At 39.7% G+C, this 18,253-nt stretch overlaps 2 protein-coding genes across 3 annotated transcripts in view; one reads left to right on the plus strand and one right to left on the minus strand.

The window, feature by feature from the left end:
- The window catches only part of LOC143298639 (gamma-aminobutyric acid receptor subunit beta-like), a 353,929-nt gene that overhangs the window by 134,489 nt on the left and 201,187 nt on the right, over positions 1–18,253 (plus strand). The gene's annotated exons all lie outside the window — the stretch shown is intronic.
- Positions 1,172–13,011, minus strand: LOC143298785 (uncharacterized). 2 transcript variants are annotated; one of them, XM_076611746.1, is made up of 5 exons: positions 12,936–13,011; positions 7,956–8,037; positions 5,954–6,137; positions 3,479–3,532; positions 1,172–2,128 (listed from the first exon to the last, which is right to left on the minus strand). In XM_076611746.1, exons 2-5 carry the CDS (start codon positions 8,034–8,036, stop codon positions 2,073–2,075), a joined length of 375 nt encoding a protein of 124 aa, XP_076467861.1. In that variant the 5' UTR covers position 8,037; positions 12,936–13,011; the 3' UTR covers positions 1,172–2,072. The 2 variants fall into 2 exon arrangements, with proteins under 2 accessions (XP_076467861.1, XP_076467862.1); XM_076611747.1 differs by having other exon boundaries at positions 12,932–12,999.

Consider the following 18,253-nt stretch of genomic DNA (forward strand, 5'->3'; position numbering starts at 1 on the left):
AAGTCCCGTGTGCAGCATGCACTTAGCGCACGTAAAAGAACCCACAGCAGCAAAAGGGTTGTTACTGTCAAAATTCTGTAGAAAAATCCACTTTGACAGAAAAAAACAACAAATAAAACTGCACGCAGGAAAAAAAAATACCAAAGAAATTGGGTGGCGCTCTCAGTGTAGCGACACACTCGCCCTGGGGAGAGCAGCCCGAATTTAACACAGAGAAATATGTTGTGATAAAAGGAAAGACAAATACAAATACTCGCCTTTTTATTTTTTGTCATGTTGGGTTGAGGGATAAATTAATGTGTGTTGTGGTTCGTAGCTTTTTTATGAGCGAAATTTGTTTTGCTCTTTTTTTTTTTTCTTTTGTGTTGTGTGTGTGCGTGCGTGTGCGTGTGTGTGTCTGTGTCTGTGTCTGTGTGTTATTTGTTTGTTTGTTTTCGTTTTTTGTTGGTGTTGTTGTTTTCTCTAAGGTACATATCTTATATTTAAATCTGGAGCCAGTTTCTCTTCGGCGCAGCATGTGCATCAACGTGAACATTAATTTTGGTTGGCTCTCTTGAGATTGCAAGTAAACAAGTAGGTCTGTTGAATCGACATTCTCTGATCAATGTTCAATGCATTTGCCGTCGTGTGGTCAACAGACAAAATTTGTATTGTTGCTTTGGTCGTGAGTAAAAAAAACATGGACATGGACGATCGTGTAAGTCCATATGAAAGGTGTTGGTACTGATTTGTCATTGTTTGAGTAACTGATGTGGATAGTTACGTAACGCCAAGCGTTAGATACTTTGCAACACGGAGTCATTTGTACAACTGATTGAGGGAGAGACAGTTTGATAGAGAGAGAAGGGGATGGAGGGAGGGAGGGATAGAGAGAGATACAGAGACCTACAGACTGACAGACATATGCGGAGAGAGAGAGAGAGAGAGAGAGAGAGAGAGAGGCAGAGAGACAGAGAGACATAATGGATACATCATTAATACAGAAAGATAGACAGACAGACACACAGACAAACACACACACACACACACACACACACACACACACACACACACGCACGCACACACATATAGACACACACACGCACGCACCCACACACACACACACACACACACATTTCAGACTCGAAAAAAAACAAAAAAAACAACCCAAAAAACCCAGACCACAAGTCAGTTCAGTTCAAATTTTATTGCATTCAACTTGGAATGCCTGCTCCATTCAATTTTCTGGATCAATCTCTTTTTTATTATTCTTTTTTCACACCAGTCACATGTGCCCTGCGGGGGGACGGGAGGGGCGTGTTGGGGGGGGGGGGGTATGGGGGCAAGGGGGTAAGGTGTTGGATATAGGAAGTGAAGTGGTGTGGTTCATGCATGCGAGTTCGCGCGTGTGCGCTTGTGTGTGTGTGTGTGTGTGTGTGTGTGTGTGTGTGTTATGATGAGATACGAAAGAAAATATGGGGGACTTCATTTGTATTGATAATATACCATAATTTATATAATAATTTATCTTTCTTTTTTTCTTTTTTTTTTAAATGAGAGCTGAGAAACGAATCAAGATGAAAACCGAAGTATACATTAAACGAGAGAGAGTGAGAGAGAGAGAGAGAGAGAGAGAGAGAGAGAGACGGACAGACAGGCAGATAGAGACAGAGAGAGAGGGTGGGGGTAGAGAGAGAGTCAGGCACAAAGAGAGAGAGACAGACAGAGATAGAGAGAGAGCAACACAGAGAGAGAGAGAGAGAGAAAGAGAGAGAGAAAGGGGAGGGTGGGGATAGAGAGAGACAGGCACACACAGACACAGAGAAAGAGAGAGGGAGAGATAATTACCAAGGAACACAATTACCGCAAGAAAGCTGCATCACACCCGCCCCTCCCTTCCACCCACTTGCACACCCACCTTCCTTCCACCTATACCTCTACCCACAACCCGCCCGACATTTACCCACCCACCCACCCACCCACCTCACCCCCACCCCCGCCCCACCCTCACAAGAACACTGTTGACTTATTTATGGCCATGGACCACTGTTACGATCTGGAGCAGCACGGGGTTCTGTGGGCGTCTCACATCATCACTCCGCGCCCCCCTCTGCTTGATCCACCTGCTTCAGGCATTCTTCCAGAAGCTCTGTGGAGAAAGAAAACAACGGATTGTGATCAGTGCCTTGTGTTGTATAAGATGTTATTATCATCATTATTATTATTGTTTCCATTTTCCGTATTTCTTTTTTATTTCATTATCTATGTATGTGGAGTGATGGTCTAGAGGTAACGCGCCCCCGTACGAAGCGAGATAATCTGAGCGCACTAGTTCGAATCACGGCTCAGTCGCCAGTATTCCTTCACCCCCCACCGCCTCCACTAGACTTTGAGTGGTGGTCTGGAAGCTAGTCATTCAGATGAGACGATAAACTGAGGTCCTGTGTGCAGCATGCACTTAGTATATGTGAAATAACCCACGGCAACAAAAAGGTTGTCCCTGGCAAAATTCTGTAGAAAAATCCACTTCGATAGGAAAATAAAGAAAGAAAATGCATGTAGGAAAAAAAAAATGTGTGGCGCTCTCAGTGTAGTGACGCGCTCTCCCTGGGGAGAGCAGCCCGAATTTCACACAGAGAAATCTGTTGTGACAAAAATTATTATACAATAGAATATGACACAATCTGCTCACTTTAATTCTATCTGTCTGTTTATCAGCATTAATTTAATGATGTGTCCATTTATTTTTTTTATCCCACCATAGAGGCCGGCATTCTCCGTTTTCGAGGAGGGGGGCGGGGGGGGGGGGGGGGGGGGGGGGGGGGGGGGGGGCGCAGGTGAGGGGGTGCATGCTGGGTATGTTCTTGTTTCCATTACCCACTGAACGCTTACATGGATCACAGGAACTTTAACGCGTGTGTTTGATCTTATTAATGCGTATACACACTAAGGGGATTCAGGCACTTGCAAAAGACGTGTTGTGTTAGTTTGCGTTGCGTTGCGTTACATTATGTTGCGTTGTGTTGCGTTGCATAGGGTCGTGCTGCACTGCACTGCATTCCACTGTATTTGTATTTATATATCTTTTTATCACAACAGATTTCTCTGTGGGGGGCGGGGGGGGGGGGGGGGGTCGTTAAATTATTTTTGTTGGTTTGTCACTTTGTTTGCTTATGTTCATTTTCCTTTCATTTCACACACACACACACACACACACACACACACACACACACACACACACACACACACACACACACACACACACACACCCGCGCGCGCGCACACACTACATTACATGGATTTACATAACTTGCTATGACATTGTAATACATTATAATGCTTTTTGCATACTACAATTTTTCGACCCCTCTTTATTTTATTTATATGTCTATCTGTCTGACTAACTGTCTGTCTGACTAACTGTCTGTTTGTCTGACTACCTGTCTGTTTGTTTGCCTGTCTGTCTGTCTGTCTCTCTCGTTCTCTCTGTCTTTCTTACCTGTCAGAAGCAGGAGCTCATACTTTTTCGCTTCTTGCTCATCCAGGGTACCATCTGAAAAGAAAAGAAAGGAAAGGAAATGCACATAATGATGCCAGCATATATTTGATGACCGTTGCTATGTTTCAATACATCATCTTTCCCCTTTTGCCGCTAGACAGTCCTTTAACTCCAGTTTCCTCCCTTTCTTCAGCCTCTCAGGATGTAGCGCTAAATTCCAATGCACTGTTGACTCCTGGTTTGAGAAGTCACTGTCCTTCACAAAAGACTAAGCTGCAAATGAACTGCCATTGCAGTGGCGAAAGAATTCATCATACAGCGCACGTTTGCTGTGGGTCTAAATCAGACCTTGACCATGGCTGGCCACATTTCATCCCTGTGTCGCTCATGCAATTTTTATCTTCGCAGACTAGCCTCAGTTTCAGTTTCAGTTGCTCAAGGAGGCGTCACTGCGTTCGGACAAATCCATATACGCTACACCACATCTGCCAAGCAGATGCCTGACCAGCAGCGTAACCCAACGCGCTTCGTCAGGCCTTGAGCCTCAGTCAGACCATACTGAACGGGAAAAAAAAACATGGCTCAGTTGGTTTCCTCTTTTGTCCTGTCCAGACTAGATAACTGCAATAAACCTTAGCACGTTTACCATCTTCCTCTCTTATTAGACTACAGAAAGTACAGAACAATGCTGCACGACTTGTCCTAGCGAAAAGAAATATGATCATGTCACACCTCTTTTGCATCAATTACACTGGCTTCCTATAGAGTCCAGCATCCACTATAAACTAGCGACACTTGCCTTCCGACATTTTGATGAATCTCTTCCCCCATATCTCTCCTCTGTGCTGGAAACATACGAACCATGTAGAACGCAAAGATCCAGTTCTGAACTGTTACTTAAAGTCCCAAGAACTAATTTAAAATGTGCAGGGAATAGGTCTTTTAGGGCTCAAATACCCCAAATTTGGAATTATTTGCCATCGTCACTCAGAAATGCTCCTGATCTCCAGCCTTCAAGTCAGATCTCAAAACGCACCTTTTCCGCAAACATTTCTGTACTCAGCACGATGGATAGTCCGAAGTCTGTTGACCACATGGAGTTTTGTGCTAGAGATATTTATACTCACGTAATCCTGTTTTAGTGCATTTGATATATTCAATGTGTCTGGGCGCGCGCGCGTGCATGTGTGTGTGTGTGTGTGTGTGTGTGTGTGTGTGTGTGTGTGTGTGTGTGTGTGTGCGAGTGTGAGTGTGTGCGCGCAGGTATGTGTGTGTCTAAAATTGTATGTTTTTAAGGAATGTATTTCTTTTTTTAATCTAAACATTATTTACTTGATATTTTTATTGTTTGGTGGATCGTCCTTTTTTTTTTTTTTTTTTTTTAATTCATTCTGTGAACGCATTGGATTGAGCTGTTGCAATGTTTTATGTTATGTGTATATCTGGATCGATGATATAAGGCGCCTTGAGCGGCATCAGTACTGGATATCGCGCCATAGAAAAGTTATGAATTAGGACTATTATTATTATTATTATTTTGTCCAACTGTAAGTGTGTGTTCATGTTGATCTCTGATGTAAGCAGAGCTTGAGGCCCAAGGGGGTATCAGAATGACTCTGCCTTCTGCTTTCCTCGCCAGAGACAATGGCATTCTTCCACCTCTTCAATGTAGGAACCATCCTTAGGTTTACTTTCACTGAGGTCAGCTGCAGTTAAACGCTGCATTGTCGCCCATTTTGTTTACGTTTGAAGGGAGAGAGTCAGTGTCCCGTTTCAACCAGACTGGATGCTGGATGTTTCTTCACAGAGATCCGTGTCGTTACTGCTTTTTTTTAATGGCTGACACCAGCAGGTAATCTATTCTGGCTTTATGCGTGGTATTGTGTCTGGTTATACAGTCTTCAATTTTACGTCTTTGTCTGTAGAAATGGATGTCAAAACACAAAGCTAATAAACGATGTCTTTTAGTGACACCGACAACCAGTATGGTGACTGCAACAACGACGATGCTGAAAATAAAGATAATAAGAAAAAAAACTATACGCGTGATAACAAAAAAACAAACCAAAAAAAAAAAAAAAAGCATAATCAGGAGTAACTTCCTATTTCTTAATATCCTAAATCCAGGAACATTTTTTAATGTGGTAGAGTTAAAGCGGTTTTCCCATGAGTGGATGTTGTAGCTTATTTTCAATGGTTTTCGACTCTTATTTTGATGATCATTGTAGCTGACTTTCACACACAAATTCAGCCGACACAAAATATATGGCTATTTTAAAAGATAATAATACTATGTATGTATGTATATATATATATATATATATTTGTTTTGTTTTTGTTTTTTTTCATCATCGTAATCATCATCATGCATAATCAAAACCATATTATGTGCTATGGTCCACTACCCACTTATGATATACTGAAAGGTTGTTGGCGATAACACTAAGTTCGATAGAAAAAAAAAAGGCCACAAACCATCATTTGCATCACTGTCATCCTTGTGAGCGGCAGTTTGATCCTCGGACACTTCTACACTACATCCATACCGCTGAAGTAGTTCCTCTGCCGTGCAGCCTGGCGAAGACACATCGTCTGACCTTTTAAACTGATGCTGGTACCGTACCTGCACTCTGACGTGCTCCTTGGCCCAGTCCTTGGCCTGTAACCAAGAGAGTGACGTTGACGTCAGACAGCCTGTGGACACTGATCGGGAATTCCCGTTTGGTTGGTTTGTTGTTATTTATTTATTTATTTATTTATTTTTTTTTAATTATTATTTTTTTTTTTTTTTTGGGGGGGGGGGGGGGGGGCAGTCCACTGTTCTCTCTCTCTCTCTCTCTCTCTCTCTCTCTCTCTCTCTCTCTCTCTCTCTCTCTCTCTCTCTCTCTCAAAACTGAAATGTGGGAAAAGTGCTGGGCCAGACAAATCTTAAAACATGCCAATTTAGGTGTTGTAGATTTTCTTTCTGCTTTAGTCAACAAACCTTTTTAAAGTGGGACTTTTTCTTTGCAGTTGGATACATCTATTACCGTACCATTACATAAGAAAGGTGACGTTGGTAACGCCGACAACTATCGTGGAACAATCCCATAAATTATAATAAGTAAAGTTTATATACATATTCTGAATAAAAGATTAACCAAATGGACAGATAGAGAAGAAAAATATGTTGAGGAATAAGCAGGACTTACAGCTTATTCTCATACCATTGATCATATCTTCACATTGTTTCCACTGGTGCAGAAGTATCTTTTTTAGCAACATGAAACTATACATAGCCTTTATCGGCTTAAAGAAAGCCTTTGATTCCATTAAGCGTGATAGATTATGGAATGTTTTGCGAAACAATACTATAAATGGCAAGTTGTATAAAGCTTTGAGGGGTGTATATTATTCAGTGGTTGCATGTGCGCGTGTTAAGTGTGCATATAGTGACTTTTTTCGTGTCCTCGTGGGGTAAAGCAAGGATTGTTGCTGAGCCCAAATATGTTTTCTTTTTCTTTTTTATCAATGAATTAGGAATTGAGCTATCAAGGAAAGGTAGACGTGGTTTTTAAATGACTTCAATTTGTTTGTTTGTTTGTTTTTTGTTGTTGTTGTTGTTTGTTTGTTTGTTTGTCTGGGAACTTTGGGGACTTTAAAATCAATCAAATGTATTAAAACAAGAAGATATTTGTGCTGAACAGCGAAATTTGATGAAACAAATGTTATCATTTTTTCGCAAGGGAGGTCACTTGTCTGCTAGTGAGAAATGGTATGATGATAAAGTAGAACTGAAAGTTGTAAATTCTTACAAGAAGTTGGGGTTACTGTTTACAGCTACATTAAGCCATAACTTGACAAGGGATGAAACCTGTCGTAAAAACAAGAAAGGCATGTTGGAAATACTTTAAGACAATAAAAACAAGTCGACTGTATTGATGTTAATGTGCTACGGGGAATGATTCAAATTGAACCAATACTTACGTATGCAGCTGAAATTTGGGGATTCGACAAAAAAGCAGATGGAGAGAGTATAACACATTTGCAGTAAAACGTTCGTAGGTGTTCCAGTACATGCCTCAAAAAGGGTTTTTGTGTCGCAATCAGGAGGTACCCTTTGTGAACATTTATGTAAAGTGTGTTAAGTATTGGTCTAAACATTTGAATTTGCCTGAAAGTAGACTTTGTAAACAGGCATACGATATGATAATATACCAGATAGAGAAAGAAAACTGGGCTTCTTGTGTGATAAACGTTTTGTCAGAAAATGGTTTTGCATATGTGTGGATGTGTCAAGGTGTAGGGTATGAACAAACGTTTATTTCAGAATTTAAACCCAGACTGCTTGACATGTTTAAACGAAATCGGCAGTCAGATATAGAAAGTAAGGATAAGTACATCCGTTTCCATTCATTCAGAAGTACATTCCAAGCACAACACATCACGACATAAGACAAGACCAAGGCAAGACAAGACAGCACAATACTATACTCACCCTTCTCCACCATCCTGCCTCCGTCTCAGACAACATGGTGGCACACACCATCATGAACAGCAGAGCCACAACAATACGCATCCTGCATCACACACACACACACACACACACACACACACACACACACACACACATACACACACAAACGCACGCACGCACGCGTGCACACATACACACACGCACACACTCGCGCACGCACGCACACACACACACACACACACACACACACACACACACATCAATTTCGCCTCAAGTGACACTAGCACCGTATACTGCCGATATAATGAGCATGCTGGCATTGATCCCGCAACGGAACCAATATCTATAAATCTGATATGCTTAATATTGATTTGAAAAAGAAAAAAAAGAGTAAAAAGTATGAATTTGCTGGCAGGTCGTGTTAAATGCAACATTGAAAATGATTACCCAATTCATTAAATCATTTAAAAAAACAACAACAGATGGTTCGTTAATTAAAAACATAGCAGTCTCGGTTTACAGAATACCAGATTTAAGAACAGAGAAATATTCCATTTTGGATAAAACAAATCAATTTCCACTGATGAACATTTTGCAATTCTAATGAAGTTAAATTACTAGCTGAAACTATCCTCGGGTTATACTGCAGATTCATTTTTTTTGCGTTGTTTCAGAATCAGTGCTTTTAGCTCCTGATTCGTTAAAATTGCAAACGCGATCAGAAATTGTATAAAAAAAAACACAGAAAAACAATATGATTCACTTACTTTCAATTAGAGGTACAGAGTTAACGTTCTACTTGATACCATCTTAATGTTCTTTTCACTACAATGATTAGGTTGACATAGCAGCGAAAAATGTGATCAAAGAACATATCACATCAAAATGACATTCACCTTCATCTGTCTCTACGATAAGTTCATCTCTTAACCTTAAACAATATGAAAATGGCAATCATTTACCTGACCAGCGACAGTGATGGTGACATAGACTATGGCCTATCATTTTATGAGAGCAAGGCATACACCGTTGATCTCTATCCAATGGCCTACGATTTCATAACACCAACATCTATATTATATCTCTATCCAATGGCCTACATTTTCATAACACCAACATCTATATTATATCTCTCTCCAATGGCCTCCGATTTCACGACAGAAATATCTATGTAGTTTACCGCGATCTTTTGTCCTGACCTTCCAATGCTTTCTAAGGATATCAATCAATGTTTTCTCGAAATATCACATAGTTATTTAATACGTTTTTTGTTTCCAATAATGTTTGGTCATTTATAGATGTCCCAGATCTGCATACCACCCCCAATCCCCATCAAAAGACATGTGACAGACTGTTTCTTAGTCGACAGGTAATCCCAACTCTGTCCACGACTTTGTTTTGTGTGACAGACAAACCAAGAAACAAAAAGCAGTAAACGCACACACTCCCTGGTGGGGGTACATGTATTGTTGTCAATCGTGATCGACTTCGGCCGCTTGAACAGCAGATGCGGTAACTGTTTCATTATGGTGGAGAGTGTCTCGCCCAAGTTGCATCCCCACTCTCTCGGCCAAGAGGGCTTTAGGACAGTCAGGACTGGACGGTCACCAGAGGCCAACAATCCCCCAAGGCAGAGGCACTGAGAGCCAGTGCATCACAGCCTCCGAGTTTGAGACATGGTACTACAGACTAGGCTGTAAATAAACTCCCATTGCAGCGGAGAAACGCATTGATCATACATCCCTCACTTTGCTGTTGGTCCAACGGTAAGCTTATGTCATTTTCATTCTCTGATTATATAACCAGAGTGAGCAGAGTCATACCGAGGGGAACAGTGCCACAAAACATGGGATTGGTTGTGCGTTTCCAAAGTCTGTAACTCAAATAAAAACAATATGTGAGTGGTCCATGGGTTTAATTTGTGTGATAAAGTTCCATACATTTGTGTGTTGGGTGATTTGACAGCATTGTTTACGTAAAAGCCCACTCGTTTAATATACGAATGAACGTGGGAGTTGCAGCCCACGAACGAAGAAGATGAAGAAGAGAGCATTGTTTAAGGCCATGCGACTAAAATATGTTTTATTTCACATTTTTGGTGGGTACATAAATGCATCCATCATGCTTAATTCGTACGAGGAAAAAGGTGCAAATTTAAGACATGAATTGTGCAATAGAATTATTAACAAGTATGGACTTGATTTCGTTGGATAGCATAAGTAGATGTCATTGTCATGGCATCCACTAACCTTTCTTCTTTGGAATATTGTAATGAGACTGTGTATATCAGCATATTTACAAAATTAATCAATTTCATAAAAGAAATACGACGTTTTCAAAATGTAAGTAATATTAAAGTGTGCATTTTATTCTCTTTTTTCTAATTTTATTTTACATTTGCACGAACTATTTTAGCGATAAAATAAATGAAGATCGTCATCAGGATCAACACCTTCTCAGTTACCAAACTGGCATGGCATCCACATTTTGTTTTCGCTATACCACTTTAGAAGTAGGTTATGTTTTTCTTTCAAGTGTGAATTTCCTCGTCTTTGATTTGCTTTCTTGTTGTTAGATTCAAATACTTTTATTTTTTTTCTCGTAAAAGCATCATTTTGAGAATGATCCAGTTTATGATTGCTGCATACGGAGTAACAATGAGACCCCAAATGCCGGTCGAAATTATTGTATACAATATGTGTATGCTTGATGCAAACAAAGTGAGTCTAGGTTTTACCCCGGTATTCGGTTGTGTGTGTGTGTGTGTGTGTGTGTGTGTGTGTGTGTGTGTGTGTGTGTGTGTCCGTGGTAAACTTTAACATTGCCATTTTCTCTGCAAATACTTTGTCAGTTGACACCAAATTTGGCATACAAATAGGAAAAATTCAGTTCTTTCCAGTCATCGTGTTTAAAACAATATTGCATCTCTGGGATGGGCACAAAAAATAAAAAAGAAGCCAAATTATATGCAAACTGAATTTACTGTTATATTTATTTTATTTATTCCCTACACTTGCCACTTTGATCTGGTATTCTGACACAACAACAAGAGCAGTCATTTTTATCATTTTTTTGTTCAAACAGGAACTTCTTTTGCTAATCAAGGAAGCTATATTTATTTTGCATGTCTTTGGTGCAGATAGTAAAAAAGGGAAAATAATATGTAATTAATGCTAGGAGGGTTAATTTGCTTTAAACTGATCTTTCTCATCTTAAACATTACATTTTGAAATTATACTCAATACATAAAAAGCTTGTGTGTTTTACTTTCAGTGTACAGGGCTTTCACTATGTTCATTCTCCAAGTGGTATTTTTCGGAAAATACTAAAATCAATACGACGAGTGGACTTTATAGATCTACTCGCTGAGTCCTGAAGGTCATGGGCAAAAATCAATTGTGTACACATATTTATACATATTCAAAGCGCGTGCTCATATTCTTCGCGAACGCGAACGACGCCATTTTGTTTCAAGTTGTTGACCTGCCCGTTCAATCCTATGTTCAATCGACAATACACGATAACATGTGATGGAAAGTTGGAGAAAGAGACCGTTAAATATTTATTCAGAGAAAGGTTTGTGAATGCCTCATCACTTACTGGATTATGCCCCAAACTGCCATAAAAAAATATCCACAGAATCAGTCGGAATTCACAGTTAAAATAATAAACCATGAGAGTTAATGCCCTTGAATTGATGAAACGTAAACATTTCCAGGCTTGACTTTTCTCAAAATGAAGTCCTTTTCACTTCGTAGGACGTTTAGAAGTACTTGTACTTGGCTCTACGTGTTATTAGTTTAACAAAATACTCAATTTTAAAACTATAGAACTAGAATGAACATAAAAGAGAAATTGAATCGACCGTGTCAACAGGGTGTAACTAAACTTGTGCATCTATCTAGATCCAGAGAAAACGGCTAAATGTTGCAGTGTCATTGCGGCGATAGCCACGTCTCCTTTACGGCGGACTTAAAAAGAATTTTTAATTGCCCTTAAAGATTTTTTAATGCCTTAGATACACCAGAATAGTATGATTTAAACAGCGTTCTCACTGCGAATACCGGAATCGATTTGTCGCCCTTTAAAAAAGCATGTTTAAGTATTATATTTTTGAACATCAGTTACGGAGCCATGATAGTGTAATGGGTAAGACAGGTTCTTCTCACCCGAACACGCGGGGTTCAAAATTGCCGTTAGGACTCTTTTTTCTTTCTTTTTCTTTTAACACAGTTTAACGATTAGATTTTTTTAAAGTGTATCACAAGTGAGTCTTGAAGGCCTTGCCTCTCTTCTCTTATGTTGTTGTTGTTGTTTTTATATTTTGTTTGTCTGTTTGTTCTTGTTCTGGTGTGATTTTATCATGTAGTCCTGGTGTTGTTTTACATTTTCACCGTATTTTGTTTTCATCCACCCAAACTGCTATAAGTTTGAAAGTTATGTTTCAAACAATATACAAAACTCTCCCGCTTCTTAAAGTGGACAAAGGCACACGACCTAAAAACAATGCACCCTTTAAACATCCCATAAATGAAACAAAGGCTATATAACCTAACAAAGGCCTTTGATAATCCAACAAACGTCCCCCCACCCCCAACCCCCTCCTTTTGTTTTTATTTTATTATTCAACGTACTGGCCACAGCTTATATTTACGTGGTTATGAGGTAGAAACGTAAAGCTATATAACTCCAAATCAGAACAAGAAAGGAAAAAAAAGAAAAAAGGGGGAAAACATTTAAAAAACAAAGCAGCGTGTTTTGGATATAAGTCACCATCGGCTTCTTAAAACTGATGTCATATGTATTACAAAACAAAACCAAAAAAAAAACCCAATCTTATGATGAAAATGTTTTCGTCAGTCTTCAGCGCTGATGAGCGCTGATACAGTCAGTGCTGATGATAGCAGAAAGCTACGCTGTATTTAGCAGAGTGCACTATCTAAAAAGCTTCTGCCACAAAGAAAAACAAAACAAAACAACAACAACAAAAAATATACTTGCTTGGAAGTTCGGGTGAAGACAACAGCGATGACTACACGAAGAAGAGCGATGGTGGGCTGGGTTCTTTCCTGTCTCTTTTATAAGGTTCACATCAGGATGTGCCAGTCCCTTTCAAGGCGGATGTCATAGATGATGAAAGCCATTTCTGATTGATAGTGATGAAAAAAAAACCCCATCATTTACAGTGTTCTAATCGATTGTCATTAAACAAGAGAGAGGGACCCGGGGAGGAGGAGGGGTGGGGGATTAAGGGGGCGGGGGGGGGCAGGATGTTTTGGGAGAGAGCGAGGAGTGTTTGGGGCGGGGGGGGGGGGGGGGGGGGTAGGGGAAAGAGGGGAGGAGAGAGAGAGAGAGAGAGAAGGTGGGCAGGATGTATTGGGAGAGAGCGAGGAGTGTTGGGAGGGGGGGTGTAGGGGAAAGAGGGGAGGAGAGAGAGAGAGAGAGAGAAGGTGGGCAGGATGTATTGGGAGAGAGCGAGGAGTGTTGGGAGGGGGGGTGTAGGGGAAAGAGGGGAGGAGAGAGAGAGAGAGAGAGAAGGTGGGCAGGATGTATTGGGAGAGAGCGAGGAGTGTTGGGGGGGGGGGTGTAGGGGAAAGAGGGGAGGAGAGAGAGAGAGAGAAGGTGGGCAGGATGTATTGGGAGAGAGCGAGGAGTGTTGGGAGGGGGGGTGTAGGGGAAAGAGGGGAGGGGAGAGAGAGAGAGGGTGTGGGGGTGACAAACAAAGAGACTTATAGACTAACATACAGACTGACAGAAACAGATACAGACAGACAGTTAGACATTGACAGAGAGACGGAGAGAAGGTTAAATAACTTTTTTTTCCCCGGAGCGTATGTGCCTATGAAAGTTTTGAATTGGTAAAGTTGAAAAACATCAGAAACAAACAAACAAAAAGCCAACCAGACAAATAAACAAACAAAAACAAACTACTGCTGACCAACCTTTAGCTGTGGAGCCAGTGAGAGGTTGCTATTTGAGTACATATCCTCCATGAACCTGGTACTTCTGTATCCCTCATACAAAGCACTTGTAACACCCAGTTTTGTTGTAAAATATATTGCTAGATATCTGTATCGATTCGCTACTTTTACAGCATTATCATGTCATAAATACCTCCACGAGCATTAAGTCATTTCCATTTTACACCACCTTTCCTGAGAACTGCCTACTCAACGCCTTTTTCAAGTCAACAAAGCCAAAATACAACTTGCTGTTCTTAGTTTAGAATATGATTAAAATAAAATAATGATAATAAAAATAAATAAATAAATAAAAAGCATCCCATGTGAAATTTTGATCAACAGTGCTATAAACTGCTCGAAGAACGACATGTATGATCGTCTATGACTTGGACTTCTCTTTCTGTTCATCCAGTCGGTCTTTTATCCATCATGTTATGTCCGAAATAACGGAACTGGTTAAGCTATACTTCGATATTCATTTTTCGTTTGTGCTGTGTCAGTTGTGCTGTGTTTGTTTGTTTGTTTGTTTTCTTCTTCTTCTTCTTCTTCTTCTTCTTCTTCTTCCTGTTTGCTTCTTGTACTCAGTCCACTAGCTGCCATGCCATGATGAATGAAAAATTGAATGTATGTGTGATCGTGCTAGCAAATGAACAGTAAGTGCGTGCGTGTGTTTGTGTGTGTTTGAGTGTGGGGGCGTGAATGTGTACTTATGTCTTTGTTTGCTTGTTTTATAATTGTGTGTGTGTGTGTGTGTGTGTGTGTGTGTGTGTGTGTGTGTGTGTGTGTGTGTGTGTGTGTGTGTGTGTGTGTGTGTGTGTGCGTGTGTGCGTGTGTGTGTGTAAGTACGTTCGTACATGTACCAATTTTTTTTCCATCGCTTTGTTACCTTTAATAGACTATTCCATTTACTATTCTTATTCGTCGTTCTAATCATTTTATGTAATTTTATTTCTGTATTTCTATGTTTTGTGTCGTTCTTTATTTTTATGTTTTGTGTCGTTAAATGGGTAGAATTGTAAAAAAGGCCTTTACTGCGCCTAATTCTTTACCCATTAAAGATTCATTCATTCATTCATTCATTCATTCTTCTTCGTTTTTGGTTACACTGTGAGAAATTTTGGCTGCTCTCGACCCCTTTTTTTTCCTCTGTCTGCAAGTATTTTGTTTTACTATCAAAGTGGACTTTTCTACAGTTTTCCAAGGGACAACGCTTTCCTTGTCGTGGATTCCGTTACCTACGCTTAGTGTATGCTGCATACAGGACCTCGATTTATCAACCTGTATGAAAGATAAGCACCCAAAGCACCACTGGAGTACGAAGAAGTGAAACTCCCTGTACGAATGATTATGTCGCTAAAATCCAAGAAGGGGCACTTCCTAATCTGGCCCATTAATACTAGGCCGCCGCTAACTGAGTTATCTGGTTGACTGACATCCCTTTTCTTTGGATTTGACATCATAAGAGTCTTAGACGGTTGTTTGGGAAACAACAAACAATGAAACGAAGAAGCAGACAAACATGAATAAACATTATCACTGCATGAAAATCAGTTAAGCACAACCACGAACAGTGGTTCTCTCTCTCTCTCTCTCTCTCTCTCTCTCTCTCTCTCTCTCTCTCTCTCTCTCTCTCTCTCTCTCTCTCCTCTCTCTCTCTCCCCTCTCTCTCTCTCTCTGGAGAATGGGTGTAAAAAAAAGCACACCAGTGCTTATCTATTATCCTCGAAATAAAGAATTTTGTCTTGTTTTGTCTTATCTTGTCTTATCTTCTCTCTCTCTCTCTCTGTGTCTCTCTGTCTCTGTTTCTGTCTCTGTCTCTGTCTCTGTCTCTGTCTCTCTCTCTCTCTCTCTCTCTCTCTCTCTTTCCTCAGCTGACAGCACCGAAAATGACAAGTGGGATTGGTCGTATTTTCAGGAAGATGATTTGTTTAAGAGAAAATCTGATGAAGATTTGTTAGAGATGTGTTCCGCATTTGATTGTGTTATTTTGAACGGGTTATGTCATTTTGCTTTTGATGTTTCATTAACATTTGTCTCGTCTACAGGTGAAAGTACCATAGATTATGTTATAATGTCCAGAGAGTTGTGTGTTATGGATTTTGTACGCTCATTGAAGGTAGTTTCATTTATTGACTCACCGCATTTCCCTGTATCGTTTACAATTGCTCAAAGTGAAGACACTGCTTGTACTGAGAAAGTGAATGATATTAGATGGATTAACAGATTAGCTTGGGATCAAACAAAGGAGAACAGTTTCAGAGAAAATTTTTATTCAGACGATTTACAGAATATGTGTGTACATGCGTTTTCTCTTTTGGATTACAGTGTAAATGAGGCTTTGGAACTATTCAGTAATGTATTGTTGAGAGCGAGTGAATGTATGAGGAAGCGTGTGTGTGTTGGGAGTGATCAGCAAGATGCCCCATGGTTTGATGCTGAATGTAAAGATGCAAAACACAAAGCCAGACAATTGTTAACAATGTTCAGACAAACCAAGGATGATAAGCACCGATTACCCTATGTGAAAGCTCGGAAGGAATATAAGGATTTGTGTAAAGTAAAGAAAGTCAGCTATAGACGTGATAAAGCCAGACGTCTAGCATCACTGAGCAAAGACAGCAAACAGATTTGGAAAGAAGCAAAGCAAGTGTCTGGAAGAAGGAAAATAGGAGTATGTAAAGACATTAAAGAAAATGAATGGTTTGAACACTTTCGGAATTTATTTACTCAGAACGAGGTTATAACTACTGATAGCAGAGCCATTAGTGAAGTGCAACCAGAGGAATCAAATATATCTGATGAACTAAGTCATGATATTTCAGAACAAGAAGTTGCAGATGCTATTCGGAAATTTAAAAAAGGCAAGGCTTGTGGTGTGGACAGTATTTTGGCAGAAATGTTAAAATCAGCTGATAATATTGCTGTACATTTTTTAACAAAACTGTTTAACATTCTCTTTGATAAGGGCACGTATCCAGATGAATGGGCGAAGGCAGTAATTGTTCCAAATTATAAAAAAGTAGTTCAACAGACAACTATAGGGGCGTGTCTTTGCTCAGTCTTATTAGCAAATGTTATACATCAGTGCTAAACGGAAGACTTGTCAAATGGGCTGAAGAAAATGATATGTTAACAGAGTCACAGGCTGGATTCAGGCGTGGTTATGCCACAACATATCATATTTTTACTCTGAACGCGGTTATTGAGAAATCTTTATCAAACAAGGGAGGCAAGCTTTACGCCTGTTTTGTTAATCTGAGAAAAGCATTTGACTCTGTGCAACGTCAGTCTTTGTTTGATATTTTGATTCAGAAATGTATAAAGGGAAAATTTATGAATGCTATCATTGCTATGTATAAATGTGTTACGTCTTGCGTACGTATTGAAGATAAGTTGACTGAGTTTTTTCATTGTCCCGTTGGCTTAAGGCAAGGTTGTATGTTAAGCCCTAAATTGTTTTCGTTATTTGTTAACGAATTTGCATCAGCAGTTGAAATCAGTGGTATTCATGGAATTCAGTTTTTGCCTGATTTATTAGAGTTGTTCATTCTTCTGTTCGCGGATGATATTGTACTGCTATCTAACACTGCGATTGGTCTGCAAAATCAAATTAATATTCTGAATAATGCATGTAAAACACTCTTCTTGAATGTAAATACTGACAAGACTAAAGTGATGTTTTTTTTCGAAAAGGTGGCTTTTTGGGAAGATATGAAAAGTGGAATCTCGATGGAAATCTCTAGAAGTAGTGAATGAATATAATTATCCAGGGTTTGTTTTTACGACAAAAAGGAGTATAAACAAAGGAGTAGGGATTTTAGCAGCAAAAGGCAAACATGCATGCATTGACTGTATAAAATATATAAAGAAGCTGAATGATATTTCCAAAGGATGTTTTTTTTCAAAATATTTGATGCTCAGGTACAACCCATTCTTTTGTACGCTTCTGAGATGTGGGGTCTTAACAGACTTGATAATATTGAGAAGGTTCATTCCTTTGCATGCAAACGTTTTTTGAACATACCACTTAGAGTACCAAACAAGTTTGCATACGGCGAATTAGGACGTTATCCACTGTGTATAAATAGTGCAACAAGGTGTATCAAGTACTGGTTAAGGTTGCTGAATATGAATGTGCACCGATTACCCAGACAGGCATATTTGATGTTGTTTAACTTAGACGAAAGGGGAAAAAATGCTGGGTGTCTTTAGTAAAAAATACTTTATTTAGACTTGGGTTTGGATATGTCTGGTTGCAACAAGGCGCTTGTTGTGAGCAAACATTTTTGTCATTATTTAAGCAAAGAATTAAAGATATACTTATGCAGGAGTGGGACGAGTCAGAAATGTCTAAAG

This window comes from Babylonia areolata, chromosome 24, assembly GCF_041734735.1.
Source record: "Babylonia areolata isolate BAREFJ2019XMU chromosome 24, ASM4173473v1, whole genome shotgun sequence".
NCBI lineage: Eukaryota > Metazoa > Mollusca > Gastropoda > Neogastropoda > Buccinidae > Babylonia > Babylonia areolata.